This window comes from Anopheles bellator, chromosome 1 (assembly GCF_943735745.2).
Source record: "Anopheles bellator chromosome 1, idAnoBellAS_SP24_06.2, whole genome shotgun sequence".
NCBI lineage: Eukaryota > Metazoa > Arthropoda > Insecta > Diptera > Culicidae > Anopheles > Anopheles bellator.
In genome coordinates this window covers 56,856,533-56,869,687 of record NC_071285.1, presented here as the reverse complement: position 1 = coordinate 56,869,687, position 13,155 = coordinate 56,856,533, and the positions used below count along the sequence as shown (strand labels likewise).

Below are 13,155 nucleotides of genomic sequence, written 5' to 3'. Positions count from 1 at the left end.
TTTGAAGCTTTTAACGATTACAATTCCGCACACACTGATTATTACGATTTGCAGCAAACTCTGCCGGAGTAGCAATAATTTAGGTTCTGCCGAGCACGATGCGCATCCGTAACGCAGTAGGAGGACAACCCAATCGATCGGCCGTCAATCATCGATCACAGCGCGATTAGTGTTTATCATAGTGTGTAGTAGTGTCTTAACTAACCATCTGCATCAGGCGGACAGAGTAGGAGGACGAAAGGGGCGCCTGCCAGCATCGGCTGCTATCAGAGGCGATTAAGTGATAACGCGACCGGTCCGTCATTGGAGAACTGCCCACCGGAGGCATGTTCGCCAAGCACAAACAGTCGTCTGTTTTGGTAACTGTATTCCACCTTTCCCGGCGTGGCGAGTGTCGAGCACTCGCGGCTCGGCTTTACTTATCGTAACGTGACCCTAACAAGTACAACAAACATTTACTACTCTATCCTACGAAATGTCCAAGAACTGTCTATGTGTATGGGAGAGAGAGAGAGAGAGAAACAACACTGGAATCCTAGCAAAGGGAAGCTTCACTCAGTCGACCTCCAGCTTCCGGAAGCTGCCGATAACACCGGCCGCTATATCCGCATCCGAACTATCGGCCCACGGGATCGAGTTCTTGTTCACCTCGATCTCCATTTCGTCCAGCGCCAGCACCATGTCCCTGCGCTCCTTCAGCTGCTTCTTGAACTGGGCAATGCAATCCGCCATCGGGACGGTGCCGCCGTACTCCTTCGGCAGCAACTTCGGGTCGATCTTGGTCTTCGCCTCGTCCCACCCGCGGTGCACGAAGACCCGCTTCTGCAGCTTCTCGCTCAACACGGACAGGATAAACTCGGACAGTTTGTTCGCGAACGATGGCAGGCTCACGAAGTGGTTTTCCTTCTGGCGCATCGGCAGCGAGTTCTGGACGCAGTGCGCCAGGTTGCGGATGTCCGTGAACGACCAGATCCCGAGGAAGCCAATGTTCAGCTCCGAGTCGTCCGTCACGTGGATGTAGCCGGCAATCTGTGACTCCTCCTCGTCCTGCAGCGCCTCCAGCACCATCGAGTGGATCTTGATGAGCTGGGCCGACGTGAACCGGCTCGTGTCGAACTTGCCGGCGTTGGAGAAGATAATCTTCCGACCCTGCTCGTCGCGCTCCGGCAACGGGAACAGGTAGCCACTGTCGATGATGGCCTCCAGGTCCGGATCGTTGATGTCCAGCTGGAAGAACCAGTGCGGATAGACCTGCCGGATCGTCAGGTACTTCTCGAACATCTCCGTCGCCGCCGGGATGGAGAACTTTTTCGTGCGCAGAAAGCGCAACAGGAACGGCGCATCGGTCCGGCACTTCCGGATGAGCGGATGTTTGGCGATCCACTCGCGGAACTGCTTCAGGGCGCTCTCCCGAATGTCGTCGTCCTCGCGCAGCTCATCCTGGGCCATAATTTTGTACTTGTCCGACAGGGCGAAGCTGTACGGGGCGTAGCATTCGGGCGCTTTGCTCAGGTCGATTGTTGGAGTCACTACCGCGAGAGAGAGAGATAGGAGATCGAAAAGACAACTAATTATCAGACCATATTGGGACATGTGAAAAGTTTGTGAAAAGTTTTTGTGGGTCTTGGCCAAAGTAAAAACTGTTACCTCGCTGTGAGATAACGGACCAATTACCACGCGATTACCGTCGCTTACCGTCCCCAGCGGTTAGATCATTACCATCCCGGTAGCGAGGTAAAAGCTCAACCAATTACAGGCTCACCGGTGTTTGGATGGCGGCAACCGTAGGCCTGTCCGTGGGGCAGGCGACCTTTTTTTTGTGGTTCATGGTAAGCCCGCCAGCAACCGGTAGTGGCTCGGTTTAGGGCCGCGGCCTTAAAACCGTTGCGGTGACAGTTCACCGCCAGTATTGCAGCATCGGAGCCGAGAGAGGCTGCTCCAGTTGACACACATCATCGATCTCTTACGTCAACGGCGCGAGATCGCGGCCATCGCGACCATATCGGCGCTAGGGGCAGCGCAGCGAATCCGGTCCAAATGGCGGTTCCCCGAACCGGTTCGATATGCTAGTGATAATACGTTAATGTGTCTGTAAGATCCGGCGAACGACGTGACCGGGTGAGATGATGTGTGTTTTGCCGAGTCTCGGGAACTTTCTATTTCAACGGGCTGGGCCATGATTTCGTTCTCCGTGAAGACGACGACGGAGGTTGTGGCCATGTGGTACCGTCAGCGTATGCAAATCGATTCCAAGTGTGCCTTTCGGTGCTGACCTCCGGCCATGTTACGCGCGTTTACCGAAGACGGCTCTCAAGGGCTCTCTGCTTTCCATCAACTCGGATGAAGGTTACCGAAAATTAGCACCATCGGGAGGGATGCTCAAAACGATTACGAAACAAATTTTTGGGTCGATTGTGACGCTTTTCCCTGCGTTTGACGTGCTATCGTTTGCGCATCACGCATTCCGTATGATAACACGTGTTCCGGTGGTCGGATTCGTTAAACGGTCGACCCCGTTTTTAATCGCTATTTATTTTAGGATAACCTTCATTCGCAGCGGCAGCAAACCGTTTTTAATGTGGCCCAAAAGTAATTACGCCATTTTACTTCCCGTCAGCGGGGATTGGCGCAAGCAGAAGCCACACGAAAACGCGTCACCCGAAACCACGTAATCGTCCTTAAATGTCCCCTGTAATGGCTTATTGTGTTCGTGGGGCCATTAAAATGCTTTCTAAAATGATGGAATAAAAAAAACTTTCATGTGCAGTGGTGGGCCCCCAAAGGCAAGCTTTTGGCAACGCTAAATTCGGTTAACCATCCGGCCACGTGATGCGGATGATCTATCAATACCAATCGTATTATCATCGGTCAGTCTTGGTACGGAAAAAGAAAGAGCATAAAACGAAATCCCTGGCCACTAAGAGGTCAACAAACTAGCCGGCAAAGTAACCTACATTCTTCGGCCAACCGTTGACCCAATTGCGCGCCGTGCCTGGCTAGCGGTGCCGAAAGCGTGACCGGCACGAGGGAGGTGTTCTTGAGCCCCAGAGACCTTGCTCCCTGTGGGCCGGCCAGTGCAGGCCAATGCTCGATTTTCTCGCCGCTTTGCTGCACACCCTTTTGCAGTTTCTGGTGCATCGAAGATCAATGCACTGCTGGCGTTTCCCTTTTCATGCGCGTGCCCCGGAACCGGTTTGTTGGTCGTACTTTTCGAGATTCTCGAGCCACGATTAACGTGCAAAAAACCTGCCCCCTCCCCTCCCCTTATAACTGTCACTTTGAAAACCAAGGTTCAGAAAGGTCTGTAGCTCATCTTTTGGCCAAACGTCCTGCGGTTTGGCAAAAACACAACAAAAAACGGAACCAACTGGTCCCTGAACGGATGCCACTCACCTCGGCGCGGTTCAGCGCGGAAAAGAGAAAGTTTTCATCGGCTGCTTCAACCTTTCTTCGCCACCATTTTGCTCGTGACTTCGCTGCCTGCTTCGATGTTGTCGATGGCCAAACCCCGGCCCGTCGATGGCCAAACCCCGGACTCTTCTCGGGAATCCCATTTCAAGCTACGCGCAGGAGTTAAAATGTATGGCTTAATGTGCGTAACGGTTGCGAGCTAATTTTATTTAATTTTCCACTGTCTTTAATTCGGTGTGCTCCGAATGGTAGCGCGCGGCAGAGGATATCCGCTACGTATTTACGGAGAGTATAAATTAGGCCACAGCGAGGGCCGATCCGAAATCTGTGCCTTACGCTACGGGGCGGGTGGAGCGAAAACCGGAAGAAATTTTGGTCGACCAACAGCGCGGGCGTTTCATCGGTGCCTTTCTGTATGAACAATTCAACGCGGGGAGAAACGTGTCCGAGTTGTTAACGGCGCCAATCGTTTTCCTGAAACGGGCACAACGGTGACGTAAATCCGGTCAGCGGTCACCGGGCCTGGCCATACAAAGACGCACCCTTTTGGCACGCTTCGTGAGGATCGTCGTGCGCATTTGCCACACCCAAGGAGCACAGGGCACCCAACTTAGCACGTAGTCGAGTGTTTACCTATGCGCACTGTTTGCGTGAACCTCAACGGGCCACATTGGGCCGTCTTCTCACCATGAACTTTAAAAGCGGCAGAAAACCGACCTGAACCTGAATCGAATCTTGACGGCACGAACAGAGACCGTGAAGCTGAGCCATAAAATCCCAACGTGGCACCGTAGCCTTAGACGACCCGAATCCGGTTTGAGTGGTTTAGACTTTTGGGCAACGAATTCGTATTAACGTCACGCGTGTCTATTCCGCTGCTTCTCAAAGCGCGTCCCCAAAAGCGCCTGGCAACTTACTTTTTGCGTCAGTTCTGCTTCTTTCGCTAGATCTCGGAGTCCTTCTTCAGAAATCGGGGATCGGTGGACTGGCGGCTGTGCTATGTTTCCGGTACGGAGAAGCGGCCTGGTCACTAGCTTCGGGGTCGGGAAAACAACTTCCGACACTCCGGAAACACACTCACAGCACACACACGGTACGGGTTTGACCAAACAGCCGAGGGACACGGGGCAGGGATCGAAAATCGAACGAACGGAATCGGAAATCGGGGGGACGGGCTCCGGGAGGGGCGGTGCAGTGATCTGGTTGCCGAGCGGCGAGATACACTTCCGAATTCCGAGACGGATCGAGGCAGACTGAGTAGCGCTGACGTGCGTGACGGGCCACCTGGGGCCTCTACCAACCGACCGCCGAACCGATCGTCGGAAGAGAGTGAGCATAACGCGCGGCCGCGAGCACTACCATCACCACCACCAACGCGGTCAACGCATACAGATGGGTAGCGTGGGCATTCGGCGGAGGGCGGGAAAGCAGCCCCCCCGCCGTGGCCGCGAGGATGGTCAAAGGGCTAGTGGCGGTAAACTTTCGCTAAACGTTTGCGGCCGGTTGAAAATATTATGTTTTGGGAATTGATAAAGTTTCGAAACGTTTTATAATTATTCCAGCCACTGATACTTATTTACCCTTGTTTTACTGCACGTCTGTTAATAAAGCATTCAAAAATGTAATGTAATTCCAGTGAACGCTCGTCGCTTAACGGACCGTTGAAGTCTTTCGTACGGCCCAAAAATTGCTGCTCGCCGCTACCGAAAGAGAGATAAGTTTTGCTACCATTTTCGAGGGTTTGAAGAGAAAACTTCCCGGATTCCGGAATCGACGTCGTTGTCTGTAGATTGGAACGGGCGGATTGGTGTTTTCTCTTCATTCTTCCGATTGGGAGCGCATCCGCAAGGTTCATGGTAAAGGTTAAAGACCTTAACCTAAATTGGGGGCCCACAAGGAAGTGCCGCCGCTGCATGTCTGACGGTACCGTAAGTTGATGCGCCCGCGCCACCACCCCGCACCCTTGCGGGTGCGATCACGCAACGCAACCGAGAGTAATTGCGGAGCAGCTAAAGTCGAATGAACCCGGGAAAACTCTCGTCTGCGGCGGCGGTGGCGGCGGCAGGGAAAACCGGTCCCAGCTAAGGGCCAAGGCACCGGCACCGCTGCTCACCGGTGCGTTGCGAAAATGGTGGTGTCGATGGACGGCGAAAGTTTGTTTCGGAATGAGGAAAAAGAACCGCCCGATCGGGTACGCATCAGGCAATTGTCGTGTGTGCGGTGCGTGCATGAAACCGAAAGGAGTACGAGAGGCGAGAGAAGCCGACAGACGTTGTTTGCCGCGCCGATGTGGTGGTGAGACCCCGTGCCATTTCTTCTTGCGCCGCGTGCGCTCTTGTAAAGTTTCACTTTCATTTTGTAAGGGCCGCGATCCTCTCACTTTCGAGCGAAAATTACTAGCCCCACCGCAGCTCGGTGGCGCAGTGAGCCTGTAATGATCTGTAGCGCGGCAAAAAGGAAAACCAATCTTTTCTCGAACGTGGTGGTGAGGGGTTTGTTGGTTGTTGCTTTTATTCATGTGCTGGAAAAAGCTAATGTAAATGCATAACTTCTAATATCTTCGACACGGAAGTGATTACGGAGCGGAGCGCATGATTTGATTGTGCCGCTTGTCCGACCGAGCAATGGTCAAGAAAAAGTCAAAGTTAATGAGAACATTAATGCAGCTGCATCGAACAAAACGGGGAAACTCTAATCTCCGTGCGCTGTAGCCCGTTTCGTAAGACAAAACCTAAAGACTTCCAAATGCTGCTTCCCAATGTATTGATAAATGCTACAAAATATGACAATTCCGTTTCAATTTGTCTGCCTTAACGGTAAATTCAAAAAGAAAGCAGATGCGTCCGATACGAAAACGCCTGAAAGTATGCACAACGATTAACACGCTAACGATTTTAAATCAACTGTGGCCTCCGACGGTTACGATGGAAAAATGTAGGTTGAGGCAATCAGCGGTACTAATCACTACGCTGCGACTTACGAACTGAGTCTTAAGATAGTGCTCGGCCCGGCGCAGGCTTAGAACTCGCAACGGCTAATGAAGATTTCTAAGCGATCGCCACAAACCACCAGTTGCGTGCCAGCGAACGTGTACCGAATGCATCGTGGCCAGGTCGTAGAGAGTTCTTGGGTGAGTAACCCAGATATGGCGCAACGACCAGCGGTGGCCATGGGCAGCGGGCAGCAAATAAAAACCTGTTGGACGGCTTTTCACCGCGCCACGCCGGTGTCATAGATCGCGACGGAACGGTGAACAGATGTCGGCCCGGGTTCAACCCCGAAAGAAGGTGGTCACTTTCGCGAGCCACTTTAGATCAGGGTCGACCGGGTTTCGGTCCCTATCGGTTTCGGAGCCGCCGTTAGGAGCCGCGCTTTTGATCATCCTGTCGGTCGTCCTCGGTTCGAAGGTCACCTCGTCCCCGTGCGGATCCGGTGGGTTGACCTTCCACGGGGGGGGCCGTATCAGCAGAGAGTGCTTTCGGTTTGACACGTGATGGGCGCCCCCTCGGAGACGTAACATCAGGAAGTGCATTGAAAGAACCTCAACCAACGACCGTTTGGCCGCTGCGGAGAGCCGTTGCATAATGCTGTTGCGCATTGCGGCTGCGGCGCCGGCTTTTCTACTTCTTCGATGGGACATTTATGGCCACGGCGAAGGGCCAGTGAGAGCGGGGTACTAAATCTGTGGAGAGTGAAAAGTGAAATTTACACACTTACCCGCCGCGGGTTCGCCAATGCAGTTTCTTTCATGTTTCTTCCTTCGTGCCGGTGAAGCACCACCAGGTCGCTCCGGTTTTTCTCTTCGTTTTATTCGCGGCTTATTCCAATTATGATTAAATGTACATGCATCTTCCAGTGCCAGTGCCAACAACTCCGGTGGCCACTTTGCTCGATAGCAATTCGAGGATCGCACGGAGCGTGTTGCGCAACGACCAACCACGACCAGCCTAGGTTCCAGCCCGGGCCGGTGTCATAATACTCTCCTCTTTTCTCTCTCTCTCTCTCGCACGCGCGATATATGCTTTTATCACTTCATAGTACCCCCTAGTAGCTCTAGTAGATAGCTCCCATTACCGAATTAGGTTGTCCCCAAGTTTGCGGAAATGTTGCCTATTTTGACGTTTGTCGATATCTCGATACGGACACAGCGCAGCCGATCGTGGACGGCGCGACGGAGCGGAACGGTTACTGAGCCTTCGCTCAGAGGATTCAGGATTCATCACAGTTCAATTAAGTGGAAGGCAAAACAACCAGATTGGGGATGTGTCCGATTATAACGAAGCACCGAGCATACGCTGCCCCTGCTGAAGCCTTGAGTTGGGAATACATAGCGTCGCAAGCATAACACAAAACCGGTGAATAGATAGGCCATTGCCGGTGCTCTCCATCGTTTGCGTTAAATATTCTCGTGCCATTGTGAAGCGGGATGGTAACAACACGGTAGTACTCTGGTAAGAGACGGTTTCGAAGCATACGTCCACACTAGTCCACCTCCAGCTTGCGGAAGCTCCCGATCATGCCAGCTTCCAGATCGCGGCGGCACGAGTCCGCACAGTGGCCCGGGGCCTTCGACAGCTCGATGTACAGCTCGTCCATCGCCAGCAGCTGGGCTCGCTTCGCCCGGCAACGCACCTTAAACTGGGCGATCATGTCCGCCATCGGCACCACGCCGCCGTACTCCTTCGGCAGTATCTTCCGATTCGTCTTGGTCGCGAAGTCATCGATCGTTCGGAAGAGCTGTGAATTAGAAATGAGTTCGTTGCGAAATCAAGTCGTAAAAGAAACGGCTCAAGTGGCCCCGCTCGTGTCCGCTCATCATCCGGTTTGAAAAATGCTAATTCGACCCCCCTTGGCTCTCACTCTCACTGGCTGGCCGGCTGGCTGGCTGGTGAAGGTTTTGTGTCGTGTGCCTCCCCAAGGGTGGCACACGTTGCCCAGCCTCCGGTGGTTGACATTGGCCTTGGGCGGTTATTGATGGGTAAGATAATGGGAAGGAAACCCAAGACGGTACTCGAGCGGGCCATTTTGGCACACTCTTCACCTTTGGCGCAGTGGCGAGCCCCCCCGTTAATAGCCCGAGCCCGACTTACGTTGAATCGTTTGCGCAGCTTGTCGCTAAGGAGCGAGACGCAGAACTCGAGCAGCGTGGCGGCCGTGGACGGGAGTCCGATCATGTTGAAGCTGTTGATTCGGCTCGGCACCCCGTTCTGTATGCAGTCGGCCGCCTTCTTGATGTCCACCAGGGACCACATGCCCATCAGCTTCATCGACAGGTCGCGCTCGTCGAAGCAGTGCGTGTAGCCGCAGATCTGCGACTGCTCGTCATCGGCCAGTACCTCTTGGACTAGGATGTGCACGCGGGCGAGCAGGGCCGACGAGACGCGCGTGAGGTCCAGATTGCCGGCCACCGACAGGATCACCTGCCGCCCATGGTCGTCCCGTTCCGGCAGCGGCACGATGTAGCCCCCGTCGATGATGGCCTCCAGCTCCGGGTCTTCGATGTCGAGCCGCTGGAACCAGGCCGGGTTCGTCTGGCGAATCATCAGATACTTCTCCAGCATGGCGCACGCCTGCGGGATCGAGTACTTCTTGGTGCGCAGGAAGCGCAGCAGGAACAACGCATCGGTCCGGCACCGTTTGATGTGCGTGCTCTTGGCGATCCACTCGCGCATCTGCGCCAGGCTCTGGGTGCGCAGCGACGCGTCCTCCCGGAGCTCCGATTTGGCCGTCTTTTTCAGCTTGTCCCCCAACGTCCAGCTGTACGGCTGGTGAGTGGCCGGGTTCGTCCCGTTCTCGTGCACCATCGTTTCGGGGTCCATCTTCGCCGATCGTTTGGTAGCTGATGGAATCGAAAAAAGAAGGAGTTGATCACAAATTCCTCGTTGCAACATCCGGTGTGTAAATCCGGCAAATGGCTTGACCAACAAGCAGGGGTTCCGTAACGCCAACCACAACCTCAACGTTCGATTGATAAATATCAAAGAGGTATTTACTCCACTGAGACATTGAGGGGCGTTAATGGAGAACCGATGTTTATTTTTATATCCCGTAAGTGAGGCATGAGTCACCAACTATCTTCGAACTCCCACCGGCCACCCTTGGGAGGGGCCCGCCACAGCTGTCCGAATGCCGAAATGTTGAACAACAAACGACCCTTTGAAGTCCGGGCTTCACTCGAAGGGTCACGATCCAGCCTGAAACAACTTGAAGCGCGCATGATCAAAGTGAAGATCACATCTGGTCCACGCCGCTACGCAGTTTCGAAACGATCGGGAAGGACGCTTGAAGCGAAACTGTGGCCGACCGACACCGTGAATCGTGAACTTGACCCTCGATGGACCCAGCATAATTGGCGTGACGTTTTGGCGCGGCTGACCTTCCGATAATGAGCAATTGTAGACGGTGGACGTCACCGAGACCGCCTAATGTGCGGTTGAAGAGCGGACGACCGGAAGGGGACCGTTTGTCGGTGGTTACGGATGGCTCAACGCTCTGATTGTGGACCTCGGAATGCGCGAATGTGTTTTGATAAAGTTTTTACACACAAATTATGGCACCTTTGGCGCTGACTTGTTTGTTAAGCTCGCACGAATGGAAAAATGGTATTGTTTGACAAGGTTAAATAGGTGAGCACACGAGTGGCGCCGCACCGCACCCGGCCTGTGTACAGTCCCCGTCGGTAAATATCTACATGACAATTGCGTATTCCATGCAGGAAAACGCCCTTAAACGGCCGGCTATACCTTATAATGAGTGAAGAGGTGCTGGCTGGCCAGAAGTTTGCAGCATAAGCATCAGTTCATCAGTGAACCCCGGCACGGATCGACTCGTCCCCAAAGCTGGCATTCGGGCCCCCCCTCCCCTGTCTGGATAAGATTGGGGTCCCACGGCACTGGCGGGGAGTTGGGTCACTTAAAAAGGGAACACAGACCTGCTCCTGGGAGCAGAAATGCAAAGTGGGGTTCGAAAATCTTAGTCATCGATCCTCCGAAAGGGAAAGAATACGGCTCTAGAATTACTAATTGATGGTAACCAGATAAATTCCTGCGTTGGCCGCGCGAGGGAGTAAAATCGGCTGCTTCGTAAATTTCCCCGTCCACCCACCGTCGTCTGCAGTTCCGGTCGAGCGGTCGCCATCTACTGCGCTCCGTAAATAATCTATTTTTATCGCCCCGGAATCGAACCCTCCGGATTGCGGTTCCAACTTATGCTGCCGGATTGATCGGAAGGGCGGTACGCACACCGGGTTGGCCCTAATGTTGACCTTCCACGCATAGTAGTTGCCCCGTGTGGAAGATGCACGAAACGCTGCCACTAATTTCGGTACCGCAGGAAAAAAGGGACACAAGCAATAGGCCACCCAATTAGTATTCCTGCTGGTGCGTAGTTAACAAACCACGCACACTTCGAAAGCTTACAATAAACCTACTTAGGACGTCGGTGTGCGTTTATTGCGCCCACCGCCGAAATCGAACCCGCGTAATCGCCAATGTCGAGGCGAAACCATCCATTGTTTAGTGATCGTAACCACCACACATCATTACAACATATCTTCAATCGGATCGAGGGGGTCGGACTGGGCGGGAGGGGGAATTTCGCCGACCACCGTCGTCAGTCACACGTGCGATTGCGCGTGCGAGTTGCCAATCCACGCCAATCCATTTGGCGTCTTCAAAATGAAGATCGCATAAAAAACCACCATTTCAAATTAAAAGTTCGGTACCGATTCGTTACGGTTCCTCGATCCTCGATTCGTTTCTTCTTGTTCTCGCCCGAAAGCGGACATTAGTGACGCTTCGTCCCCAATTTCCGTTCCACTGTGTGGAATTAAACGAACGAAATGAGAAGGCATTTTCGTCGGAGGTGATCCTCACGCCAAATGAATCGGCAAACATTAAAGAACAATCAAGGGAATGATCATCACGAAGGTGACCCAATTCCCTCCATCATCCCAAAAGTGATCCTCGAAGGATCCGCGTACTTTGGCAAGCGACGCAATTGCCGTTGAACTTGATCGTACTGGGCGGCTGTTTACTTCGTCGTGGCATGTAAACGCCCCGAGCGCGAGTACATCCGTCCGGAGAGTTCGGGATCGATTGAACCATAAAATCTTAATGGCATTTGGCCCCACCCCCCCCGGAGCCCGTCCCAGAGGGAGATTGTTTAACCCACCCGCCGGCCGTTATGACATAGCACGGCGCAGCCTCTCACTTTCAACTACTGCGGGGAGGAACGGGACACATTTGGAGAATTTCAGCACTTCCGCCAACCGTTGGGAAACCCGAACGCGGTGGATCGTTAAAAATAAAATACGCCGCGAAGGCGGGACGGGGATCGGCAGAGGTTCACAAATATTTCACATCCGCCACCACCGCACACCTGTTCAGTATGCAGCGCGAAATCTGGCGGTGCAAATGAGTTGTTTTGTGGTCAGACTCTTCTGTTGGCCACTTGGGAAGAATCCCCGGGCAAAGTAGCGCCAAAGTCGAGTAGTCAGAATGTCGCCAAGACGTTGACGGGACACGGAGCGCTGCTTGGAGTTTCTTGGGACCCAACAACCCACCGCACGTTGTTTGAGAGCAAACGGTCGAGTTACGCAACCGATCACGCTCCACGGCGTAGCGAATAGTTGCGCGGTCAGGATCAACCGGCCGACCGACCCGCGCTGAGTGAAAGGTCCCGCGCTTGCGAAGCACGCGTGGCCTTTAGTAACGCTATTAACACAATAAAACCAAACCAAAAACCGATCGACGTCCGCCGGGGCCGAAGAGCGGCGCCCGGATTGCACCACAGTGCATCGGTCCACGGTCCGGTGGCTGCCGCTGGGTGAAGAACCGAAACCAAACAGACCCCGAGACGGTTGGTCAACCGTCCTGTTGCAGACCCGGCGATGGCGACCTCCGATGTGCCTCGGTTCCGAGCCTGGGTCAGTAATCTAATGCCTCGTGTGTGACCCCCGCCTGTGGCAGGGGTCTGAGCCTGTTCCACTCTCTTGGGTCAATCATTTTCGATTTTGCGCGCCCAATTAATGCCCGGAGCCGGGACAGTTCGTGTTAGGCGTGTGGTTGCGTTGTCCGGACCAGGGGGTTTGGAACCCGGCGGATCAGGTTCGGCGCTAGTTACGACACCCTGCCGGGCACTTGTAAACCTACAACTCACTTTGGGCTGCCTGGGCTGCCGGGATCGCCGGATCTTCTCCAACACCAAACGGAGACGCTTTGTTTGGGTTTTCCCGTTCGGCGGATCTGCAAGTGGCACGAGGTCACGTATCTCACTTTCCACCCACCGTCCTTTTACGGATCACCGTCCACCACAATCCACGGTGGTCACGCACACGCCCGGCCCGTTATGGGCCGAAAGATCAACAGATCGCCGCACAAACCTTTCTGTGGCACCACCCAACGTACGTCGGATCGGTGGAACCGGATCGGTTACGGGGACCTACGAGAAGAAGCGAAACGCCGTGTCCGCACCGTAGCAACCGCCAGACGAGACTGAGCACCGGCAGCACGCGGTTGCAAATTTTTCTACCCCACGAGCGCGCCGTATCGATCACCGAACGCCGGCCCCGCACTTTCCGCGGGTGGTGGTGGTAACGCCGACGTAATCTTGCCCAGCTTTCGGGTCGTCTTTCAGCGTGGAGCGTGTAGAAATATCCGGTGCACGCGCGCGTGTGTGGAACATTCCGATTTAGTGCTTGCCTGCAAGATATGAAAATCTCGAATCGAAAGGATATTGTTATGA

The 13,155-nt window shown here is 54.0% G+C and overlaps 2 protein-coding genes across 2 annotated transcripts; both read right to left on the bottom strand.

Moving 5' to 3' along the window:
* Positions 1-138: 138 nt before the first annotated feature.
* On the bottom strand, positions 139-2,283 carry LOC131215951 (clavesin-1). The gene is made up of 2 exons (XM_058210345.1): positions 2,274-2,283; positions 139-1,529 (listed from the first exon to the last, which is right to left on the bottom strand). The coding sequence occupies exons 1-2, from the start codon at positions 2,281-2,283 to the stop codon at positions 556-558; spliced, it is 984 nt and encodes a 327-aa protein (XP_058066328.1). The 3' UTR covers positions 139-555.
* A 4,923-nt stretch (positions 2,284-7,206) lies between these two features.
* LOC131205524 (alpha-tocopherol transfer protein-like) lies at positions 7,207-12,878 on the bottom strand. The gene is made up of 3 exons (XM_058197652.1): positions 12,571-12,878; positions 8,502-9,250; positions 7,207-8,148 (listed from the first exon to the last, which is right to left on the bottom strand). The coding sequence occupies exons 2-3, from the start codon at positions 9,228-9,230 to the stop codon at positions 7,894-7,896; spliced, it is 984 nt and encodes a 327-aa protein (XP_058053635.1). The 5' UTR covers positions 9,231-9,250; positions 12,571-12,878; the 3' UTR covers positions 7,207-7,893.
* Positions 12,879-13,155: the final 277 nt, after the last annotated feature.